This window comes from Macaca nemestrina, chromosome 14 (genome assembly GCF_043159975.1).
Source record: "Macaca nemestrina isolate mMacNem1 chromosome 14, mMacNem.hap1, whole genome shotgun sequence".
NCBI lineage: Eukaryota > Metazoa > Chordata > Mammalia > Primates > Cercopithecidae > Macaca > Macaca nemestrina.
In genome coordinates, this window is record NC_092138.1 from 34194042 (window position 1) to 34215857 (window position 21816).

A 21816-nucleotide genomic window follows, 5' to 3' on the forward strand; every position below is an offset into this window, starting at 1 on the left:
TCCTCACAGGTACAATCTATATCCTTAACTCCTTTTTATATTGCCTGTAGAATGCACAGTATGCACACAAGAGTGCAAAGCTTGGACAGACAACTCAAGAAAACATTTCTAGGCTTATAAACACAGGGGCCAAGATGCTACGCAGAGTCAGACAATGCAGAGGGACATTTGATAAAGAATGTACAATCATATGACTAGTACAGCCTCATCTTTTCTTAACCAGATGGCTTACAAGAAGAAGAAGGCAAGGAGAATTTCAGTGTCCACAGTGCTACTGGTAGAATCATATGACCCTCACATGTGTGCCAAGCCTCAGGTCCCCCACAGCCCAGTGGCCTGAGCCTGAACAAGTCATCTCTCATGCCACAGTCTTGTGCAGTCTTCTCATTGCCTCACAGGGAGACAGTATTAACCCTTGGATGACAGCACAATAAATAATAACAGCTTAGATTTATTGTACACTTAACTATATACCAGGTATTATGCTAAACACTGTGTATTACCTCATCTAACACTCACAATAATCCTGTGAGGGATGTACCATTACAGTCCCATTTTACAGATGAGTAAACTAAGGCACAAAGAGATTAACTTACCCAAAGTCTCATAGCCATTCATGACAAAACTGGGAATGAACCCAGACAATCTGATTCCATACTAAACCACTGTACATGCAGCTGCCTAATAGATTTTCAAGTTCCTGATCCACTTTGCCCAGAGAGGAGGAAGGAAGTCCCCTGCTGGTAAGGAACCCACATTCTGTAACACATTTTTGTTCACCTTATATGACCTCCACTCCTTGCCATGACTTACAGACAATAAAGAAGAATGTATTTTCTTTTTCATACCGTGCTGCTTTTAGCATAACATTTTACTTTAGAGTTGAAATTTAGAGACTATATCTCAACCAGTCTCCTTACCAATGGAATGATGTTGATAACAGTTAGGTCAATGAAAGGATTTAACATAATAAATAACATAATAACATAAACAAATAAAAATAATTTTTAAATGCTTTTTATGCTCACTTTACAAAGTCAGTCTTAACCTAACATAATAATAGATAATTGTGCAATCTTCTCATTGCCTCACAGGGAGACAGTATTATCATCTTTTATTATCTATTATCTAATAGATGAGACAGTAATATTATCTATTATCTAATAGATAAGACTAGATAATATTGCAAACAAAAAAAATTCTTGACCTCACCAGGAAATAAAAAATACTGTTAAAGTATCAAGTGAAATAAAACAGCAAAATACAGAAATACAAAGAAAAGCCACATGCTAGTGGAGGAAATAAATCTAATTGTTAATAAGTTGATAAATTAGGAGAAAATAAAGTGAATTTGTCTCACATATTCATTCTTAGTTCCTACAATATTAATGAAAAGAAATCAGATAGTGGGCTGAAATAAATATGAGAAAATTAGCATCATTCAGTGAGTAAGAGCGCAGGCTCTGAAGCCAGTCAGGCCAGCATGAGAATTCCTGCTCCATCACTCACCAGTTCTGTGACCCTAAGTGCATTTCTGAAACTCTTTACACCAGCTTCCCTCTCCTTTAAAGTGGGGAAAGAACAGGATAGTGAGCTCAACACAGTACCTGGTATACAGTGAGCACACAGTGAACATCAGCTATTTTTTTTTTTTTTTTTTTTTTTTTGAGATGGAGTCTCACTCTGTCACCCAGGCTGCAGTGCAGTGGCATGATCTTGGCTCACTGCTACCTCTGCCTCCTGCCTCAGCATCTCAGTAGCTGGGATTACAGGCATGCGCCACCACGCTCAATTAATTTTTGTATTTTTAGTAGAGACGAGGTTTCACCGTGTTGGCCAGGCTGAAACATCAGCTATTATTAAAGAGATAGCTCTTTTTTGTGGTATCTCGGGGGCAATCAGCTGCTTCAAGATGAAGCTGAAGGCTGCGCATGGTGGCTCACGTCTGTAATCCCAGCACTTTGGGAGGTTGAGGCAGGAGAATCACCTGAGGTCAGGAGTTCGAGACCAGCCTGGTCAACATGGAGAAACCTCGTCTCCACGAAAATCAGTCAGGCGTGGTGGTGAGTGCCTGTAATCCCAGCTACTTGGGAAGCTGAGGCAGGAGAATCGCTTGAACCTGAGAGGCGGAGGTTGCAGTGAGCCGAGATCACTCCACTGTACTCCAGCCTGGGCAACAGAGCAAGACTCCATCTCAAAAAATAATAATAACAATTAAGTGTGTTGCTCTTTCATCTTATACACTTTTGAAGATTTGCAATGTGTCTAGCACATAGATTACAGCCAGGGACATTGGTTAAGAGCTACTGGAAACAAAACTAAAAGCAAACTCAACATACGTGATGTTTATGGCCCTCAGATCCTTAGTATTGTGTGATTTTCCCCCCTTAACATGTCTTTCTGAAATTGTCTATTAAAGTAGAGGAAATACTTGACAAAGGAAGTATGTATTGCATTAATCAGGACATAACTAATATTCTCCTATTCAGAATAATGCTTATTTATGTGTGAAAGCAACATGGATGTGATCTCCAACACAGAATTTTCATGACGCTTTTATTGTATACAAATAAATACGTAAGAGTTACTTGGTTAGACATCAAAACAAAAACAAACAAACAAACAAAAAGATGAAGCTGAATATTTCCTTTCCAGCCACTGGCTGCCAGAAATTCATTGAAGTGGATGATGAAAGCAAACTTCATACTTTTTATGAGAAGCATATGGCCACAGAAGTTACTACTGAGATGCTCTGGGTGAAGATTGGGAGGGTTATGTGGTCCAGATCAGCGGTGAGAATGACAAACAAGTTTTTCCCATAAAGCAGGGTGTCCTGACCCATGGCTATGTCCACCTGCTGCTGAGAAGGGACATTCCTGTTATAGACCAAGGAGAATTGGAGAAAGAAAGTGCAAATCTGTTCAGGGTCACAATGTGGTCACCAATCTGACCATTCTCAACTTGGTTATCATCAAAAAAGGAGAGAAGGATATTCCTGGACTGACTGACACTATGGTGCCTCATCGCCTGGGGCCCAAAAGACCTAGCAGAATCTGCACTTTTCAGTCACTCTAAAAGAGACGATATCTGCCAATATATTGTAATAAAGCCCTTAAACAAAGAAGGTAAGAAACCTAGAACCAAAGCACCCAAGATTCAGTGTCTCGTTACTCCACATATCCTGTAACACAAACTCTGGCATACTACTCTGACGAAAGAGACTACTAGGGGAAATAAGAGAGAGGCTGCAGAATATGCTAAACTTTTGGCCAAAAGAATGAAGGAGACCAAAGAAAAATGCCAGGAATAGATTGACAACAGATGTAGGCGGCCCTCTCTGCAAGCTTCTACTTCTGAGTCCAGTCAAAAATAAAATTTTTTGAGTAACAAATAAGATCAGATCCCACACTCCAAAAACCACTACTGTGCAATTGGTTTTATTTTGCTTTATAGAATGGTTGAGAGAAATTGAGTCCCTCTATCTATTCACAAATTGTTTAAAATATAATTTGATTAACTTAATTGTAAGAATACTCTACCTCTAATGCATGCAGGTGTTTCCACATATTTAAAAAATCTATTCTCTAATGACTAACTGCATGTATAAATAACTATAAATACAACCTCCTATAGGTTATTTTTCCTATTTATGACCATAAAGTTGAACAGAGATAACAATCAAGAAAATATAAGAACGTTTGCTTCTTTTTATCTTGATACTTGACTGGATACCAGCTCAGTGTTTGTAGATGCCTTTTATTTAGCAGAGAACTAGGCAAACCAAAGTTAAAATAATAGAGTATCCCCTACCTGATTCTCATCAGTTTTTGATCCTAAACTTTTAGCTTCTGAAGAGCAATATCCCAATAACTCAAAATAAAATAATTAAAGGCAAGCTTATCACATGTACCATGGATTTAAATGATACATGAAGATCTTGGAGAAACAAAGACGGTTTCAGTGAGATTCATCAAACTCTCAAAGATAATGAAGGGCTTGGGGTTACAGTTATTAGGAATTCTGATTAGGGCAACCTTTAATGAATGTTTGCTGTTTGAAGTATTAGAAGCTCTGTCATGATAAGCTTCATAGAAACAGAGGTCCTGACTGTTATATTAAATATATTCTGCACAATACTCTCAACAAAGTAGGAAACGATAACAAATTATAGTAATTGTAATTCATGGGGCAATATGAGAAAAGCTGAGTATCAAAATACTTTTTATAATTCTCAAAGGCATAGCCTTTTAAATGGAGATCATTCAAGTGATGTAACAGTCAAGAAAATCATCAGGGTTGCCGTGGGAATAGAAATTGTCAAAGACAACATCAAAATGCGTACCTTGAATTTGGGTTCAGATAATGCCCCCCAAAGAATTAAATTACCAGTGGAATATCTGCTATATCCTTCAAGATTCTTCAGTAATATCAATTTGTGAGCCTCTGTCAGTTTCCTCTCTGTTAAATGGAGACCATATCTGCCTTGGCTAACTTGAGAATTGTTGGGAGAAAAAATTGAAAGTGCAAAATAAATGAAAAATAACATAACTGCTATTGCTACTCTATTTAGTCATAATAGCTATGATTAAACAAACTAATCTTTCTGTTAATCTGCAACAAAAGGAGGCTTTTATAACTATGTGACAATGTAAATATGGAAAAGATTTTAGCCTGATTAGATAAAACTTCCACCTCTCAGATCAATACTGAAAATCAGTATAATTTGGTACCTTGAGTTGGGCATCTAAACGGAGCCACTAAACAGAACAGCAGGGGTACTAACCAAAATAAAGATCAAACCCTCCTCAGGAATAAAACATTCAGGTCCCAAGACTTTCTCTCCTAATAGAAGCCCAGATGGACATGAATCACTTACTGGAAAACCTAGAGCCGTCTTCATGAGCACTTCCCTACACCTCCTAGGGTGCGAAGGTGTTAGCTTGGGCTCTGGGAAAAGAAAATCCCGTGTGTTTTCTTCATAGTAGGCCAACTCATCCCACACTAGAAAGAAAGGAGAAAAAGTATAAATATCTGTATTTACACCTTCAGGTTTAACAAAATAAAAGTTCAGGCAGATGATGGCAGAGATGGCACTCAGGTAAAAATAGACACATTGATCCTAGCACCTGTTATTCAAGAGGAGACTAATTTCTATTACTATTTATCTTTTGGATAATTTTTTAAAGCCTTCCAAAGTCATAACAGAGAAAAAAAGACTAAAGAGGTGTTCTACAAAACAGAACAAATAGGAAAATCTATCTTTCCATCTATCCATCCAATTTTTCCTTCGACAAATATTTACTAATGATAACCCTTAAGCCAGGTACCGGGGATAGAATAGGAACAAGGCGAACATAGCATTGTTCACACACGTTTACAGTTTAGACTGGGGTTCAATGTGTTCTGTGATGCATGGATGCCAAGGGCCCAGATGACAGCTACAGCTGTGGTTCTCAGCAGGGGTACCAATCCCAGGGACATTTTGGACATTTGTGGAAATATTTCAGGGGCAGGAGCCAGAGGTGTGAGGGAGTCCTGCAGTGCTCAAGACACTCATGCACATCACACAATCTCCCCCATCCCCAATGACTTTCTAATATCTTGCAAACATTCTTGCAGGCTAAAAACTATTTTATAATTATCTGAGCCTAGAACTTAACTAACTATGTAATTGAAAATAATTATGTAACTATGTTACATGTAAAGACGAAGCTTTTTTTTTTTTTTTTTTTTTTTTGCATGATTTGGAAATACACTGAATTTTTCCAAGTACTGTGTAAATCAAGGAACAATTGTATTTTGTTTTGTTTGGATCTTTAACCGGACCTGTTTGATATTTTGAAAATCATGTCCCATCTAAATGCTTCATTATGCTTGACACTTACATATTAACATATACATTTTATCATACACCACTTTCATTTCTACTTTATATTACAATCAGATTATGTTAATTTTTTACAGTGACTTGTATAAGTTGATTATATTAACTACAAACATTTTTAGTATCATAAAAGGGATACTACAAAATACTCATTACCAAAAGATCTTGGGTCTAATAGGATGAACAATTACTGAGCCGAAGGACAGAAAGCTACCATCTGAATCATCCTTGACCACACAGCAGGTGCCGCAGAAGTGATCTGAACTGAGAGTGGTCCCTGCCTAGAGGACCATCAAAAAAGTAACTGTAGCCAATGAGGCAGTTTTGCTATTTAGTGACTGCCACTTCACTTATGAGAAGAATTCTGATGAGGGTTGCTTCGTTTTCAGTACATCAACTGTAGAACATAATTGACCTTACATCACATAATATGATGCATTAAATTCTTCCTCCTACTAACTCCATTTAATACGAATGTTTCGGTTCTACTGAGGAAAGAATCAAAGTGCAAAAAGAAATTATTCTATATTTTTCATCATAAATAGCATTTCTTTCCACTCGTGCGCTCCCAGCCACACTCCAGCCACAATGGATTGATGTTCCCTCCTGAGCAATGTACTTCCACCATGCATGCTCTCCTGCATTACTGCCATGGCCTTAGCTGATCTCCCTGCCTCCATTCTCCTGCACTCAAATCCACTATCCGCACACTGCAACGTTTTAAATACATCAGACTGTGCCTTTCTCTGCTTAAAACCTTCCAATGGGCTTCTCATCGCATTAGAATAAAATCTAAGCACCTTACCCTAGACTTCAAGACTCTATATAATCAGGCTTCTAATAATCTCTCCTAATTCATTTATTGCCACTCTCCCCTTGATCGTCGTTCCCTGTCATCCTTTACCCTTCTTGCTGTCCCTCAAACACACCAAGCTCACCTCCACATAAGGGTTGTGCCTTATCATTCTCCTCTCTGTAAAGTTCCCTCCCCGGGTCTCTGCAGGGCTGGCTCCTTCCTACTGAATAACAGGCTTGGTTTAAATGTCATCTTATCAGAAGGTGGCAACCCAATCCAAAAGAGCACTCCTTCCCAGACACTCCCCATCACATCACCTGATTTTACTTTCGACATAAGATTTACCACTAATTGATATTTTTGTTCATGTATTTATTCGTGATCTGCTTCCAACAAGGCTCCATGAAAGCAGTGACTTTGTCTTTTCTGTACATTATTCTACTGCTGGCAGGGTTGTCCCTAGAAAGGTGTGAACTCAGAGCAGTTCAATCAGTACAGGGTCCAGCCAAGACAATCACACCTGAAAAGGGGCCTCACTGTCAGCATCTTCAACAAGCCCCTTGAAATATCACTAAAGATAGACATTTTAAAATTGAACTTCAATGATGTTCAGAGACGAGTGGTGAAGTGCAGCATCCTGGATGCTGCCCCTAAACCTGTGGAACAATGCTTAGGACATAATGGGTACCTGATAAATGCTTCTTAAATGAATGAACATGAGGACTAAAGTAAGTTAACTAGCGTAAGTGCCAGCTTACGTTAGCCACTCAATAAGCATTAGTTACCCTCTTTGAGACTCAGTTTCCATACTATTAAAAAAAGGAGAAGAGAGACTAAATGTTCTCTAAAAGCTTTTCCAACTCTTACCCTTCATTCATTTTTCAATTTATTTTCATTCATATATTCAAAAAACACTTCACTCATTGAGAACCTCCTATGTAGTAAGACTTACAGACACTGGATGTATACTAGTGAAGAAGGTAAATATAATCAATGCCTTCCTGGAGCTTATAGTCTATAAGTATTAAACAATTATACAAATAAATGCATAGTTAAAAATTAAGCTCCATAACGGTAAATTGCTAGGAATAGAGATAGAGAGGGTAGGAAGACAGGAGAGAAGATGGGTGTAATTCCTTTTTTTTTTTTTTTTTTGAGATGGAGTCTCGCTCTTGTTGCCCAGGTTGGAGTGCAGTGGCACAGTTTGGGCTCACTGCAACCTCCGCCTCCTGGGTTCAAGCGATTCTCTTGCCTCAGCCTCCCAAGTAGCTGGGATTACAGGCACCCTGCCACCACATCTGGCTAATTTTTGTACTTTTAGTAGAGACGGGCTTTCACCACGTTGGCCAGGCTGATCTCGAACTCCTGACCTCAAGTGATCCACCTGCCTCAGCCTCCCAAAGTGCTGGGATTACAGGCGTGAGCCACTGCACTCAGCCAATGGGTGTAATTCTAACATTAATTCTCTGCTTCATTTACTAGTCTCATCCTGGCCTTCTTCATTAATGCTCCTCTTACAATGCTCCCTGTGATGGGCATAATCCTCCCACCTTTGCTGGTCAAAAACAGACTCTGCCTCCATCCAGAAACTCTGAAGTACAACCTGCAAATGGAAAGTGATGTGCCAATTTCCCCAGCTATCACTAGCAACAAAAGACAACTTTCTCCTGAAGCCTATAGTATAGAGCTAAGAACTTTTTTTTTTTTTTTTTTTTTTTTTTTTTTTTTTTTTTTTGAGATGGAATCTCGCCCTGTCACCCAGGCTGGAGCGAAATGGCTCAGTCTTGGCTCACTGCAACCTCTGCCTCTCGGGTTCAAGTGATTCTCCTGCTTCAGCCTCCCGAGTAGCTGGGATTACAGACGTGCACCACGAATTCAAATTCTAGGGTCAGGCAAGGTTGGGTTCAAATCCCTGCTCCACCACTTACCAACTATGTGATCTTGGGCAAATTACGTAAACTACTTAACTTCAGTCTCCTCTTCAAGAAAATGTAAAAACTGTCATTGTACCTGCCCTTTAAGACTACTCTGAAGACGAATGACAAAGCCATGTATAATGCACAGCACAGCACCTGACATTGCCTACCATTACCAGGACTGCTCTCTGACACCAGCCCAGCAGTGGCCCCAGAACTGCTCTGGCTTCTGTAAACATCATTATGTTCCTACCGGGAACAAACACCTAGATTCCTGAGATGACGTTCTACACAGGAGGCCTTTCCTTTTCCCTCTTTCCTTTCATATGCTTTTGGCTAGTTCTTGTCACTGCATCTAAATGATAGCTGCAAATTATTATTCCTGTGTTTAGCAAGAATTTAGATAAAAGTAAGAGGCTAGAAAATTGAAAGTGAGCTCATACCCTATCTTTAGAATCACAGGAATAAAAATAGACTGAAACAGGGTTAGACAAATAAATAGAAGGCTATGAAGCTTCTCAAGACAGTCTCTCTGGTGTGGTCACTTTCTAGAAATCCAAACTGCCACCCAGAGTGAAAATGTCAGCACACTAAGAGGACGGTACAGCAAGAGCCTAGGTTAGAAATAATAAACATATTCACAGGCTGAACAAGTCTTATAGGTCAAGGGAAGTATCTGAGAGAACTCAGTGTTCTTAAGAGTTCATTACACGGACAGTGACATCATCAATGGCATCAATGAACTTTTCCCCCAAAAAGGAAACAAATTAGACTTCAAAAGAAATAACAATTGTAATAACAACATTGGCTGGAGGAATATCTAACATTTTTAGAGCATGTCAGAATTGACGGTGTGCTTCCAGATACAGGATCACATTTGATTCCCTCTTTACAGATAAGGAAACTGAGGCTCTGAGAGTTTGACCTGTCATGATGCCACATGGCTAGTGATACCACATGGCAAAGTAGGAATTCAAAACCAAATCATCTGAGACAAAAGGTCCTTCCTTGCTAATGCCTATAAAAGTATAAAAGCATTGCTACAAAAGTGTAAAATATTGCTATAAAAGCATTGCTATAAAAGTATAAAATTAAGCTCTGTTAAGTGAATGGGGGCCCATGAGAATAGACTTTTACAGTTGGACTGAATATACCTGACTTACCCAAAGTGAAGGTATTTATCTCAGAGGTTAATAAAAAGAAAGCATCAAGCTCACTGTGGAATAGGATCACGCTGCCCCCCTGTGTCCATTCCCTTTTCCCACCTTTGCAAACTGAAGAACAGGAAGGGTCTTATTTCTTGGCAGCAAAGATCACTGGACTTCATTCTTTAGCAGTAAAGCCATATGCACATCTGGATATCATTACTTGTATTATTAATTTATTTGTACTATTAACTTAACGATCATAACATGTCTTTTGAGTATGTGTGTTTGAAAGCAATGAGAAAAAATATTAAGCAATAAAGACAGCTAAATGAAAAGGTAACAATTCAGCCAACAGAGAAATTGGTCCCTGAGAACCCAAATGTGGGCCATGTGACCCCACAGCGCAGTCCGCAGGAGACTTTAAGAAAAAAAAAAATTAGCTAGTATCAAGGATCAGCAGATCACGAGGGCTCACTGCCACTGCTACATGCCCGGTGGGTGCCACCAGCATCACACTAGGAAGACTGGCACAGTGTAGATCGTGTGTGCAAAAGTATGCCTGTAATAACATATATGGAACAAATTAATGGATCAATCTGTACTACATCCGAAGCTAAGTAAAATCAATTGTTATTTTGCGCAATTCAAATTTAATTCCACTAAAATTACAATCTGAAATTGAGAGATTGTAAATTTAAAAAAAAAAACAAGTATAACACAGCTCCCATTTTGCATCTGATTAATTTTTGAGTTATAACCAGTATTTACGCACTCAGTTAGAATATTCTGCAATCATTCTTTTCAAACAACTATTCTCCCAACCTTCTCAGAGATGGGCTTCTGGTCACATGAAAAACTTATAGCACTCCAAGACATATTAAGTTTTAACAAGGAAGTTGCAGAATATTTATAGTCAACATATATATAGGTGTGTGTGTGTATATATGCTGAAAATACATATTCTGCACTTGACTTTTTAAAATGTGGTATATCTTGGACTGTCATATGTCTTTCGAGAGACCAGAAAACCAACATTTAGTGTATTCAACCAACCATAAAATATATACACACACAACTATATATGCTAAATACTAAATATATTTATGTTTATATATACTGTATTTAATATACAGTCATCCCTAAGTATTCACAGGAGGTTGGTTCAGGAACCCTTGCAGATAAGAAAATATCCATGAATGCTCACGTCCCTGATATAAAATGGTGTAGTTGGGGTGAGTTGGTTGAAGGTAAAAAGAGCATAATAATAAAAAGTTTAAAATAAGAAATAAAATGGTGTAATATTTGCATATACCTATGCACATCCTCCTGTATACTTCAGATCATCTCTAGATTACTTATAATACCTAATATAATGTAAATGTTATATAATAGTTATGCTGTATTGTTAAGGGACTAATGACAAGAAAAAGTCTGTACATGTTCAGTACAGACACAACCATCATAGGCCTAAATACATTTTCGAGTCATGGTTAGTGAATTCATGGATGTGGAACTTGACAATCAGAAGGTCCAACTATATATAAGGTATGTGCATGCATATGTGTATATTTTAGGGTTGGCTGAATATACCAAACGTATTTTAGAAGGTTTAAAAAGATACACATCAAATTGTTTTGTTCTGTTTTGTTGAGACAGGGTCTCACTCTGTCACCCAACCTGGAGTGCAGTGGCAAGATCACAGCTCACTGCAGCCTCAACCTCCTTGGCTCAAGTGACCTCCCTAACCACTCAAGTGACCTCCCTAGCCTCCCAAGTAGCTGGAACTACAGGCACGCACCAGCACACACAGCTAATTTTTTTATTTTCAGTAGAGATGAGGTTTCACCATGTTTCCCAGGCTGTACCTGAACTCCTGCGCTCAAGCAATCCCCCCACCTTTGTCTCTCAAAGTGCTGGGATCATAGGCGCGAGCCACCGTACCTGGCCCACATCAAATTGTTAATGGTAATTATCTGTCAGGGATTGTTGAAGGGGCTTTTGACATTTTATTTTACATACTTTCATGTTAGTTAAATTTTTTACACTGAGATTACTTAGGTATTGGGTAACTTTTTAAAAACCCATGTAAAATTAAATAAGACCAAAGTGGGCATGCTTCTACTTTCTCAGCATACTAAAATATAATTTGCCAGCAGTGATATATGTTTGAACATAAAATTGGGTCAAATAAGAATAAAAAACTTATGGAAAAAAACTCAGTGCCCTGATTTCAGCCTGTCACTTTTAGGCTGAAAAACATTCAGTGAGAATTTCTGAAAAGCAGGCAGGAGGCACCTGCTCAGTTCCATCTATCTATGAAGGTAATGACATCTCCAAAAGCACCTGTTTTTAAATTCACAGAGTGGGGTTCTTGTCTGTCTCCAGCGGCAGCCTTTGCCAAAGAACCAAGAAGCACAAGAAAGAACTACAGACTCCTGGATTCACTGCACTTCACTTGGGCCCTTGACCTGCTTCAGTGATATCCACAGCAGGCAGGACTACGATCCCTATCAAAAGCCTCCTCAGTCCCCTCTGCTTTAGCTGAGACATTTGCTAGTCTCATCTTCCTTCTCCCATGCTCTCTAAAGAAAAAGAAAAGCACACACCATAAAACATCAAAATAACACAACAAAACAGGGAAAATGTAACTGTTTTAAGCATAACTGATTTAAAACTTTGTTAAAAATAAGAATCTATACCAAAATACAACATTTATGTCAGACATTACTCCATAAGTAATCAAAGGACAGTGACAGTCACTTGATACAGAAGGAAAGAAAGAAAACAAATCATAATATGGGAAAATGAAAAATTTTAAGAAGTTTTAAATTTAAGGTTGTCACAGTCATATCTAAAAAGGAGATAGATCATAAAATAGGATAAAATATATTTTTATCTACTTATTTATTTATACAGAGTCTGGCTCTGTCGCCCAGGCTGGAGTGTAGTGGTACGATCTTAGCTCATTGCAATCTCTGCCTCCCGGGTTCAAGCAGTTCTCCTGCCTCAGCCTCCCGAGTAGCTCGGATTACAGGCACCTGCCATCATGCTCAGCTAATTTTTGTATTTTCAGTAGAAACAGGGTTTCACTATGTTGGCCACGCTGGTCTCGAACTCCTGACTTCATGATCTGCCCGCCTCAGACTCCCAAAGTGCTGGGATTATAAGCGTGAGCCATGACATACTTTGCAAACACAACAAATCCAATTGACAGTATCCAGCATTAACTAGGATATGGGGAATGGGAATGCCATGCACTCCTGGATGCAGTAGAAGTATTGGAACCTTATTGGGGATCAGCTTACCCCAGTTTAAAAGGCATGGTTCAATCTAAGAATTCTATTATTTGTAAATATACCAAGAAATATGTGAAAGAAAAGAAAATCTAAATGCTCAACAATTTATGGATAACACCACCACTATGGAAAAATACATAGCTATTGAAAATGACAAGTAAACTATAGGTAACAATGTAAAGTAAGAAAAGTAAAACTCAAAATACTATGGAAATACTGTTTAGAGACCTATAAAACACACATACATAAATTAATAAAATTATTTATAGCTATCAAAATAATGATGTAGGCTGGGGGCAGTGGCTCACATCTGTAATCCCAGCACTTTGAGAGGCCGAGGCAGGCAGATCACCTGAGGTCAGGAGTTCGACACCAGCCTGGCCAACATGGTGAAACCCCGACTCTACAAAAAATACACAAAAATTAGCTGGACGTGTTGGCAGGTGCCCATAATTCCAGCTATTCAGGAGACTGAGGCAGGAGAATCACTTGAACCCAGGAGGCGGATGGAACAGTGAGCTGAGGTTGCATCACTGCACTCTAGCCTGGGGAACAGAGCTGGACTCTGTCTCAAAAATAAAAAACTAAATTTTTTTTAAAATGTAGATTTATGCTTTTAGAAATGACAACATAGGCAAGGCATGGTGGATCACACCTTTAATGCCAGCATTTTGGGTGGCCAATGTGGGAGGATTGCTTGCATCCAGGAGTTTGAGACCAGCCTAGGCAACACAGTGAAATCCCAGCTCTACAAAAAATACAACTAATAATAAAAATTTAGCTGGGCATGGTGCATGTCTGTAGTTTCAGCTATTGAGAGGCTGAGGCAGGAGAATTGCTCAAGCCCAGGAGGTCATACCACTGCATTCAGTCTGAGTGACAGAGTGAGATCTTGTCTCAAAAGATACATATAAAAAATAAAATTAAATGTAAAAAAATTAAACAACAATATAACAGTGACATACAATGGGGAAAGCTAATAACAGAAAAAAAAGTACGTGATGCTATGCAAAAATTCCATATCTATGTATTCTTCTATCTACAGAGAAATATCAAGAAATATGTTCACCAAAATATAAATAAAGGTTCTCTCAGGATTACGTAATTTTTACAAGTAAAAATTATGAAGCTATTTTCATTTTCAGAAAGAAAAAAAAGCAGAAATGTGTCATAACAAAGATCAGAAGAGAATTTTCTGAGTTTTCAGTGTTCTCTCTCTCACAGACACACACACAAGCGCGCACGCACACGCACTTCTATGCCAACAACCCTAAAATCACTAGATAGCTATACTGAAAGACTATTTATGAGAATTGGTGCCACTGAGTGGCAGGTCCTAACCTCTCTCACCAGCTCAGGTCTTATGTCACTCAAGACATACTGCAAAGCAAAAGTACCACAGAAGAGCTTCCTCCTAGAATCTCATGATTCTAGCACAGGGGTCACAGACTCTTTCTGTAAAGGGTCAGACAGCTAAATATTTTAGGCTTTGTAGGCCATCTGTTCAAAACTACTCACCTCTGTCATTGCTCTGCAAAAGTGGCTATAAATACTACTTAAACGAATGAGTATGGCTATGTTCCAAAAAGACCTGTATTTAGGAATAATGAAATTTGAATTTCATATAATTTTCACATCACTAAATATTCATTTCAAAAATTCTTTCCAACCATTTAAAAATGTAAAAACCAAAAATAGTTTGGCAGTTCCTCACAAAGTTAAACAGTTATCATATACTCCATTCGCTAGGTATATACACAGAAGAACTAAAAGCAAATATACAACAATTTGTACACAAGTATTCAAAACAACATTATTTATAAACATCCAAAAAGTAGAAATGTCTTAGTCTATTTTCTGTTGCTTGTAACAGAATACCTGAAACTGGGTAATTTATTTTTAAAAAGCTATTTATTTATTGCAGTTATGGAGGCTGAGAAGTCCAAGGTTGAGGGGCTGTGTCTGGTGAGGGCCTTCTTGCTGGTGGGGACTCTGCTGAGTAGGCAGGTGACACAGGGCATCACATAGTGAGGGTGCTGAGCATGGTAGCTCAGGTCTCTCTTCCTACTCTTATAAAGCCAACAGTCTGACTCCCATGATAACCCATCAATACATTAATCCATGAATAGATCAACCTATTCATAACAGCAGAGCCCTCATTACCCAATCCATATAGAAGAATATTATTCAGGCACAAAAAGGAATTAAAATCTGACACATGCTACAACATGGCTGAACCATGAAAACATTATGCTAAGTGAAAGAAACCAGACATAAAAGGTCACATATTGTAGGCTTCTATTTATATGAAATGTCTAGAATGAGAAAATCAACAGAGACACAATTAGTGGTGGCCAGGGACTGGAGGAGGAAGGAATGGGAAATGATTGCTAATAAACACAGAATTTCCTTTTGGGGTAATAAAAATGTTCTGGAATTAGTGGCGATGGCAGTCCAATCTTATGAACATACTAAAACCAACTGAATTGTACATTTGAAAATGATGAATTGTATATGATTTAAATTGCAATAAAAAATGTGGAAACCATTTCTAGTTCATGGGCCATACAACAATGGCCTACAGGCTGGATTTGGCTAGGGACTATAGTTTACCAACCTTGTTCCAGCAACTAACAAAGAAAATGTCTTAGGGTTTCTCTCTCTCTCTCTCTCTCTCTCTCTCTCTCTCACACACACACACACACACACACACACACACACACACACACCCCACAAATTAGAACACAGCCAAAGGTCAAAACTTGAAATCAGCTAAGCCAGGACTGAAAAATTATTTAATAATTAAATAAAGTTATTAAAAAATGGAAAGACAAGGAGTCTGTTTAAGTTATGCTCCCTGCCACCAAACACCATAAAGTTATTATTCTGAAAATAGACAAAATTTAATAGATTGGCAGAAAAAAGGCATGTGTTATATAAACTTATAGATATATAAAGTTATGTGTTATTTTAAAACACAACTCTTAAGTACAGTACCCATTTTTTCAGGCCAAATTTATTTTAAAATTATATTAAGCTAATTTAGAAATGTATTTACTGGCACATTACCTGGAGGAACTAGCTGTATTAATTCAAACCTGGTTAGGAAGCCTAAAAAGGAAAAAATGAGATTTTAATACTTCCAAAAATTGCCACAGTCTTTCAATAATTATTAAGTTTTAAACTGTTATAAAATCCATTTAATAGTAATAATAATAAAAATAATAATTAAAAATAACTCCAAACCAACATCAAATCAGGTATTTCTAGAATTAATCAATCAAGAGAGTGTAATGAGAGTAACAGAATTATAAAAATAGCATTTCACTAGCCATAAAAAAGAACAAGGGTTCGTGTCTTTTGAAGGATCTGGAGGTCATTATCAAACTAACACAGAAACAGAAAACCAAATGCAGCATGTTCTCACTTAAAAATGGGAGTTAAATGATGAGAACTCATGGACACACAGAGGGGACCAATACACACTGGGGCCTACTTGAGGGTGGAGGGTGGGAGAAGAAAGAGGATCAGAAAAAATAACTATTGGATACTAGACTTAATACCTGGGTGACAATCTCTACAACAAATCCCCATGACACGGGTTCACCTATATAACAAACCTGCACATGTACCCCTAAACCTAAAAGTTAAAAAAAAAAATAGCACTTCACCTCTTGAAAAGTATTAAAAAAAAAAAGATGCAATATTTGTCTCCTAAAAGTGCATACAATAAATAAATAAGTGTATATATACATAGAGCTCTAAAATAACAATGCAATTTTCATCTTAAATATTCAAAATCCACTTGTTATCCATTAATGTACAAAAGTTTATCTTGCTTAAAATAGTGTGCAATATGACTATACAAATTAAACATAAAATATAACTTTGTAAGGCCAGGCATGGCGGCTCGCGCCTATAATCCCAGCACTTTGGGAGGCCAAGGCGGGTGGATCACCTGAGGTCAGGAGTTCGAGACCAGCCTGGCCAACATGGTGAACGTATTTTAGTCTCTACTAAACATGTATTTTAGTCTCTACTAAAAATACAAAAACTAGCCGGGGATGATGGCAGATGCCTGTAATCCCAGCTACTCAGGAGGCTGAGGCAGGAAAATTGTTTGAACCCGGGAGGTGGAGGCTGCAATGAGCCAAGATTGTGCCACTGCACTTCAGCCTCGGTAATGGAGTGAGACTCCATCTTAAAAAGAAAAAAAAAATATATATATATATATATATATAAACTTTTTAAATTTTCTTGAGTTCAAAATATATTTAGAAATAGCAAGCCTATGTACAATGACAAGAATAAAATTAAAATAAGGACAAGAATAAAGTTCAGATCTTTAAGATAACTTAAATGATATATTAGGTTGGTGCAATTATAACAATTAAAAAAATCAATGAAGATAATTCTCACAAAATAACATAACAAGTGAAAACATTTTAGTTATTTGTTTTTGTTTTGTTTGAATTAGGGTCTCGCTCTGTCACCCAGGGTGGAGTGCAGTGGTGCGATCTTGGGTCACTGCAACCTCTACCTTGCAGGTTCATGCGATTCTCCTGCCTCAGCCTCCCAAGTAGCTGGGACTACCGGCACGTACCACAATGCCCAGCTACTTTTTGTATTTTTAGTAGAGATGGAGTTTCACCATGTTGGCCAGGCTGGTCTCAAACTCTTAACCTCAGGCGATTTGCCCACCTCAGCCTCCCAAAGTGTTGGGATTACAGATGTAAGCCACTGTGCCCAGACATGAAAACATTTTAAATAGACAACAAAAGTAAAATTCTAACTTTGTAGATTTATGAAAAAATTTTGAATTTATATGACAAAACTTTAAATGCCAAGAAACTTAAAAGCCAAGACAGCCTGACACTTTAGGTTTTCAAAATGAGAGGAGGGAATATATATTTGCCAACCATTACCCTGATGGTAATTTAAGCACTTAGTTTGATTCAGCCTCTAAATTCTTTCTTTTTAATTTTTAATTTCCACAGGTTATTGGGGAACAAGTGGTATTTGATTATAAGTTATTTAGTGGTGATTTGTGAGATTTTGGTGCACTCATTACCTAAGCAGTATACACTGCACCCTATTTGTAGTCTTTTATCCCTCACTCCCTTCCCAATCTTTTCCCGAGTCCCCAAAGTTCATTGTGTCATTCTTTTGCCTTTGCATCCTCATAGCTTAGCTCCCACTTATAAGTGAGAACATACGATGTTTGATTTTCCATTCCTGAATTACTTCACTTAGAATAATAGTCTCTAATTTCATCCAGGTCATTGCTAATGCCATTAATTCATTCCTTTTAATGGTTGACTAGTATTCCATCATACATATATATAATGGAATATATATATATATGTATATATATATGTACACACACACACACCACAGTTTCTATATCCACTCGTTGATTGATGGGCATTTGGATTCGTCCCACATTTTTGCAATTGCAAATTGTGCTGCTATAAACATGCGTGTGCAAGTATTTTTTTCATAAAATGACCTCTTTTCCTCTGGGTAGACAGATACCCCAGTAGTGGGATTGCTGGATCAAATGGTAGTTCTACTTCTAGTTCTTTAAGGCGTCTCTACACTGTTTTCCATAGTGGTTATACTAGTTTACATTCCCATCAGCAGTGTAGAAGTGTTACCTGTTCACCACATCTATGCCAACATCTACTATTTTTGATTTTTTGATTATGGTCAGGCTCTAAATTCTATGCAGTCAATTAATTCTCATCGTGACTCTATGAGTCCAATGCAATGGCTATCCTCATTTTTATGAATGAAGAAACTAAACCTCAAAGAGGAAACTATAGTAATGTGGGCAAGGTCAGACTGGCTAACAGTAACAGGGTTATATTGGAACCCAAGTAGTGTGTTCTCAGGGCCTGTCCTCTTATCCGCAAGATACTTCATTGAAAAATCCTATTCTTCCATAGAGCAAGTTAATTAGGATGCTTGATAAAATAACTACACCTTTTAATTGCCTTCTGGAATGGCATCACGTAATTCACACTTGCTTTAAATATCAAGGACAAAAGGAAATCATTAATGAGTGACCTAGAGAACTGTTCTTATGTTCTTTTATGCTTCATTCTACCTCCCAGGGTTAATACTGGGAAATGAAATGAAAATATCCCAATTCTTGCAGGATCATTTGAAATGCTGGATTTTTTTTCTGAATTTAAAGAGGCTTGAGAGAATCAGTGCTCTTACAGATGTGACCCATCTCAGAGAGATGTTTCACCTTCCTGTTTTTTAAGATTCAGGTAGAAATATAAATGCAGTAAATCAACTTGGGTATTGAATCTATTTTTTAAAAGGCCAAATGCCAAAGGCATCATTTTTTATACCCAATTACCTTGATGGCTTCCTGAGACACATACTTGCTCAGTGACTACCCTAAACTATGCTACCTCTGTAGGTACTGACTCACTCTTTGCCTAATTTCAAACTCTTTAATCTACCTGGTATGTCAGCCTGAGACCTAGCCTGCTCCCATTCTGACTTCTACCCAGGATGACATCCTGTCTCTACAAAACAAAAACAAAAACAAAACTAGCTAGGCATGGTGCTGTGTGCCTGTAGTCCCAACTGCTTCAGAGGCTGAGGTGGGAGGATCGCTTGAGCCCAGAAAGTTGAGGCTGCAGTAAGCTATGATCGTGCCACTGCACTCCAGGCTAGGTGACAGAGCGAGACCCTGTCTCAAAATAAACAAAAAAATAAAGACAAATGATCCCATTAAAAAGTAGGCAAAGATCTGAATAGACATTTCCCCCAAAGAAAATACACAAATGGCCAATTATCTCATGAAAAAAATGTTCAACATCATTAGCCATCAGGGAAATGCAAATCGAAACAATGATGAGATACCACTTCACACCCACAAAGATGACTACCAATCAAAATGACAGATAATAACAAGTGTTGGCCAGGATGTGGGAAAATGGAACCCTCATACATTGCTGGTGGGATGTAAAATGATTCAGCTGCTTTGGTAAATAATGTGAAACTTCCTTAAAAGGTTAAACATACAGTTACCATATTGAAACGGGAAAAGCTCCCTTTTCCCCTTCTCAGGACGTGCGATGCGGGTGTGGCTTGCTTCTTCGGTGCTCCGCTGCTCAAACCTCTAGAGGAGCAGACAGAGGGGGACAGGCTGTGGGGTTCCAATCCCATGGCAGTATCTAGGGGTGAATGTTTACAGCTCCTGAAGCCCCAGTGGGTGTGTGTTACAGGGTGCTCTTTTAGTTTACCGTCTATAGGCAGCTTGTGTTAGTCAGCTCAGTTAGACCCTCTACCCTGTTGCAAGGACATAGGGGCTTTCTGTATCCCCGGGTTTCTTGCCTCGGTGTACTGGAAGAATCGGATCACACATGGGCTTGGAGAATGAGTGTGAGGTTTTATTGAGTGGAAGTAGCTTTCAGCAGATGGGGGAGCCAGAAGGGAGATGGTTTTCCCCTGGAGTTGGGCCGCTTGGCGGCCCCAGCTCTCCTCCAACTGCCCCAGCCAAACTCCGTGTCGTTCTGCTAGTGCCAATGTGCTCCTCTCGATGTCCAGTCGCTTCTGTCTCTGCCTTGCTAGGGTCTCGGGTTTTTATAGGCACAGGATGGGGGCGTGGTGGGCCAGGATGGTCTTGGGAAATGCAATATTTGGGCGGGAAAGCAGGAGTGCCTGTCCTCACCTAGGTCCGTGGGGATGGAGCCCTAGCCAGGGATCACACCCTTCCTCTACCCAGCACTTCCTCCTTCCATATTATTTAAAGGTACCACTATCTCTCTTCCCAGCACTCCTGTATCAATGTGACTCAGCAATTTCACTCCTAGGTATACCCAAGAGGCATTAAAACATACGTTCACACAAAAACTTACACACAAATATTCACAGCATCATTATTCATCATAGCCTAAAAGTGGAAACAATACAAATGTCCATCAATGATGACTAGAAAAACAAAATGTGGTATATTCATCCAATAGAATACTATTTGGCCAAACAAAAACTTAAGTTCTGGCACATGCTATAATATGGATGAACCTTGAAAACATTACACTAAGAAGTCAATCACAAAGAAGCACATGTTGCATAACCTCATTCATATGAAATATCCGGAATAAGCAAATCTATAGAGATGGAAAGATTAGTGGTTACTGATAGCTAGGAGGGTTGCTGGGGAATAGGGAGTGATTGCTAATGGGCATAGAGCTGCTTTTTGTAGTGATAAAAATATTCTAACTTAATGAAATACACAAAAACAATTTTTAGAAATAAACAACCAAACAGAATCATACCATCCCCATCAAAACCCATCTATATCTAGCTGTTTTTTTTTTTTTTTTTTTAGATGGAGTCTTCCTCTGCCACCCAGGCTGAAGTGCAATGGCACGATCTCGGCTAACACAAACTCCACCTCCTGGGTTCAAGTGACTCTCCTACCTCAGCCTCCTAGGTAGCTGGGACTACAGGCATGTGCCACCACATCCGGCTAATTTTGTTGTATTTTTGGTAGAGATGGGGTTTCACCATGCCGGCCAGGCTGGTCTCAAACTCCTGACCTCAAATGATCCACCCACCTCGGCCTCCCAAAGTGCTGGGATTACAGACGTGAGCCACCGTGCCCAGCCAAGCCCATTTATATTTAGAAAGGGTATGTAGCAGAATCAAAAATGTGATTCAAATTTTACATAGACTGTCTTGAAATAAATATTTACCAAACATGAACATATCACAGTCTAGAAAAGAGCAGACTTTTAAATCTGTGAATTAC

General features: G+C 38.5%; 1 protein-coding gene and 1 pseudogene across 15 annotated transcripts in view; one reads left to right on the plus strand and one right to left on the minus strand.

Annotated features, from left to right (window-relative positions):
- The window catches only part of LOC105491830 (spermatogenesis associated 6 like), a 97440-nt gene that overhangs the window by 66083 nt on the left and 9541 nt on the right, over window positions 1–21816 (minus strand). For all 15 annotated transcript variants that reach the window (XR_011612526.1, XR_011612533.1, XR_011612530.1 and 12 more), the window contains 2 exons: window positions 16110–16151; window positions 4877–5001 (listed from right to left, as the gene is read on the minus strand). Coding sequence is in view for 5 of the 15 variants with exons in the window: in XM_024796067.2 (XP_024651835.2) it covers window positions 4877–5001; window positions 16110–16151 (167 nt within the window). In the remaining 10 variants the exon portion in view is untranslated. The remainder of the gene's footprint in view (window positions 1–4876; window positions 5002–16109; window positions 16152–21816) is intronic.
- LOC105491828 (small ribosomal subunit protein eS6-like) lies at window positions 2631–3373 on the plus strand (annotated as a pseudogene).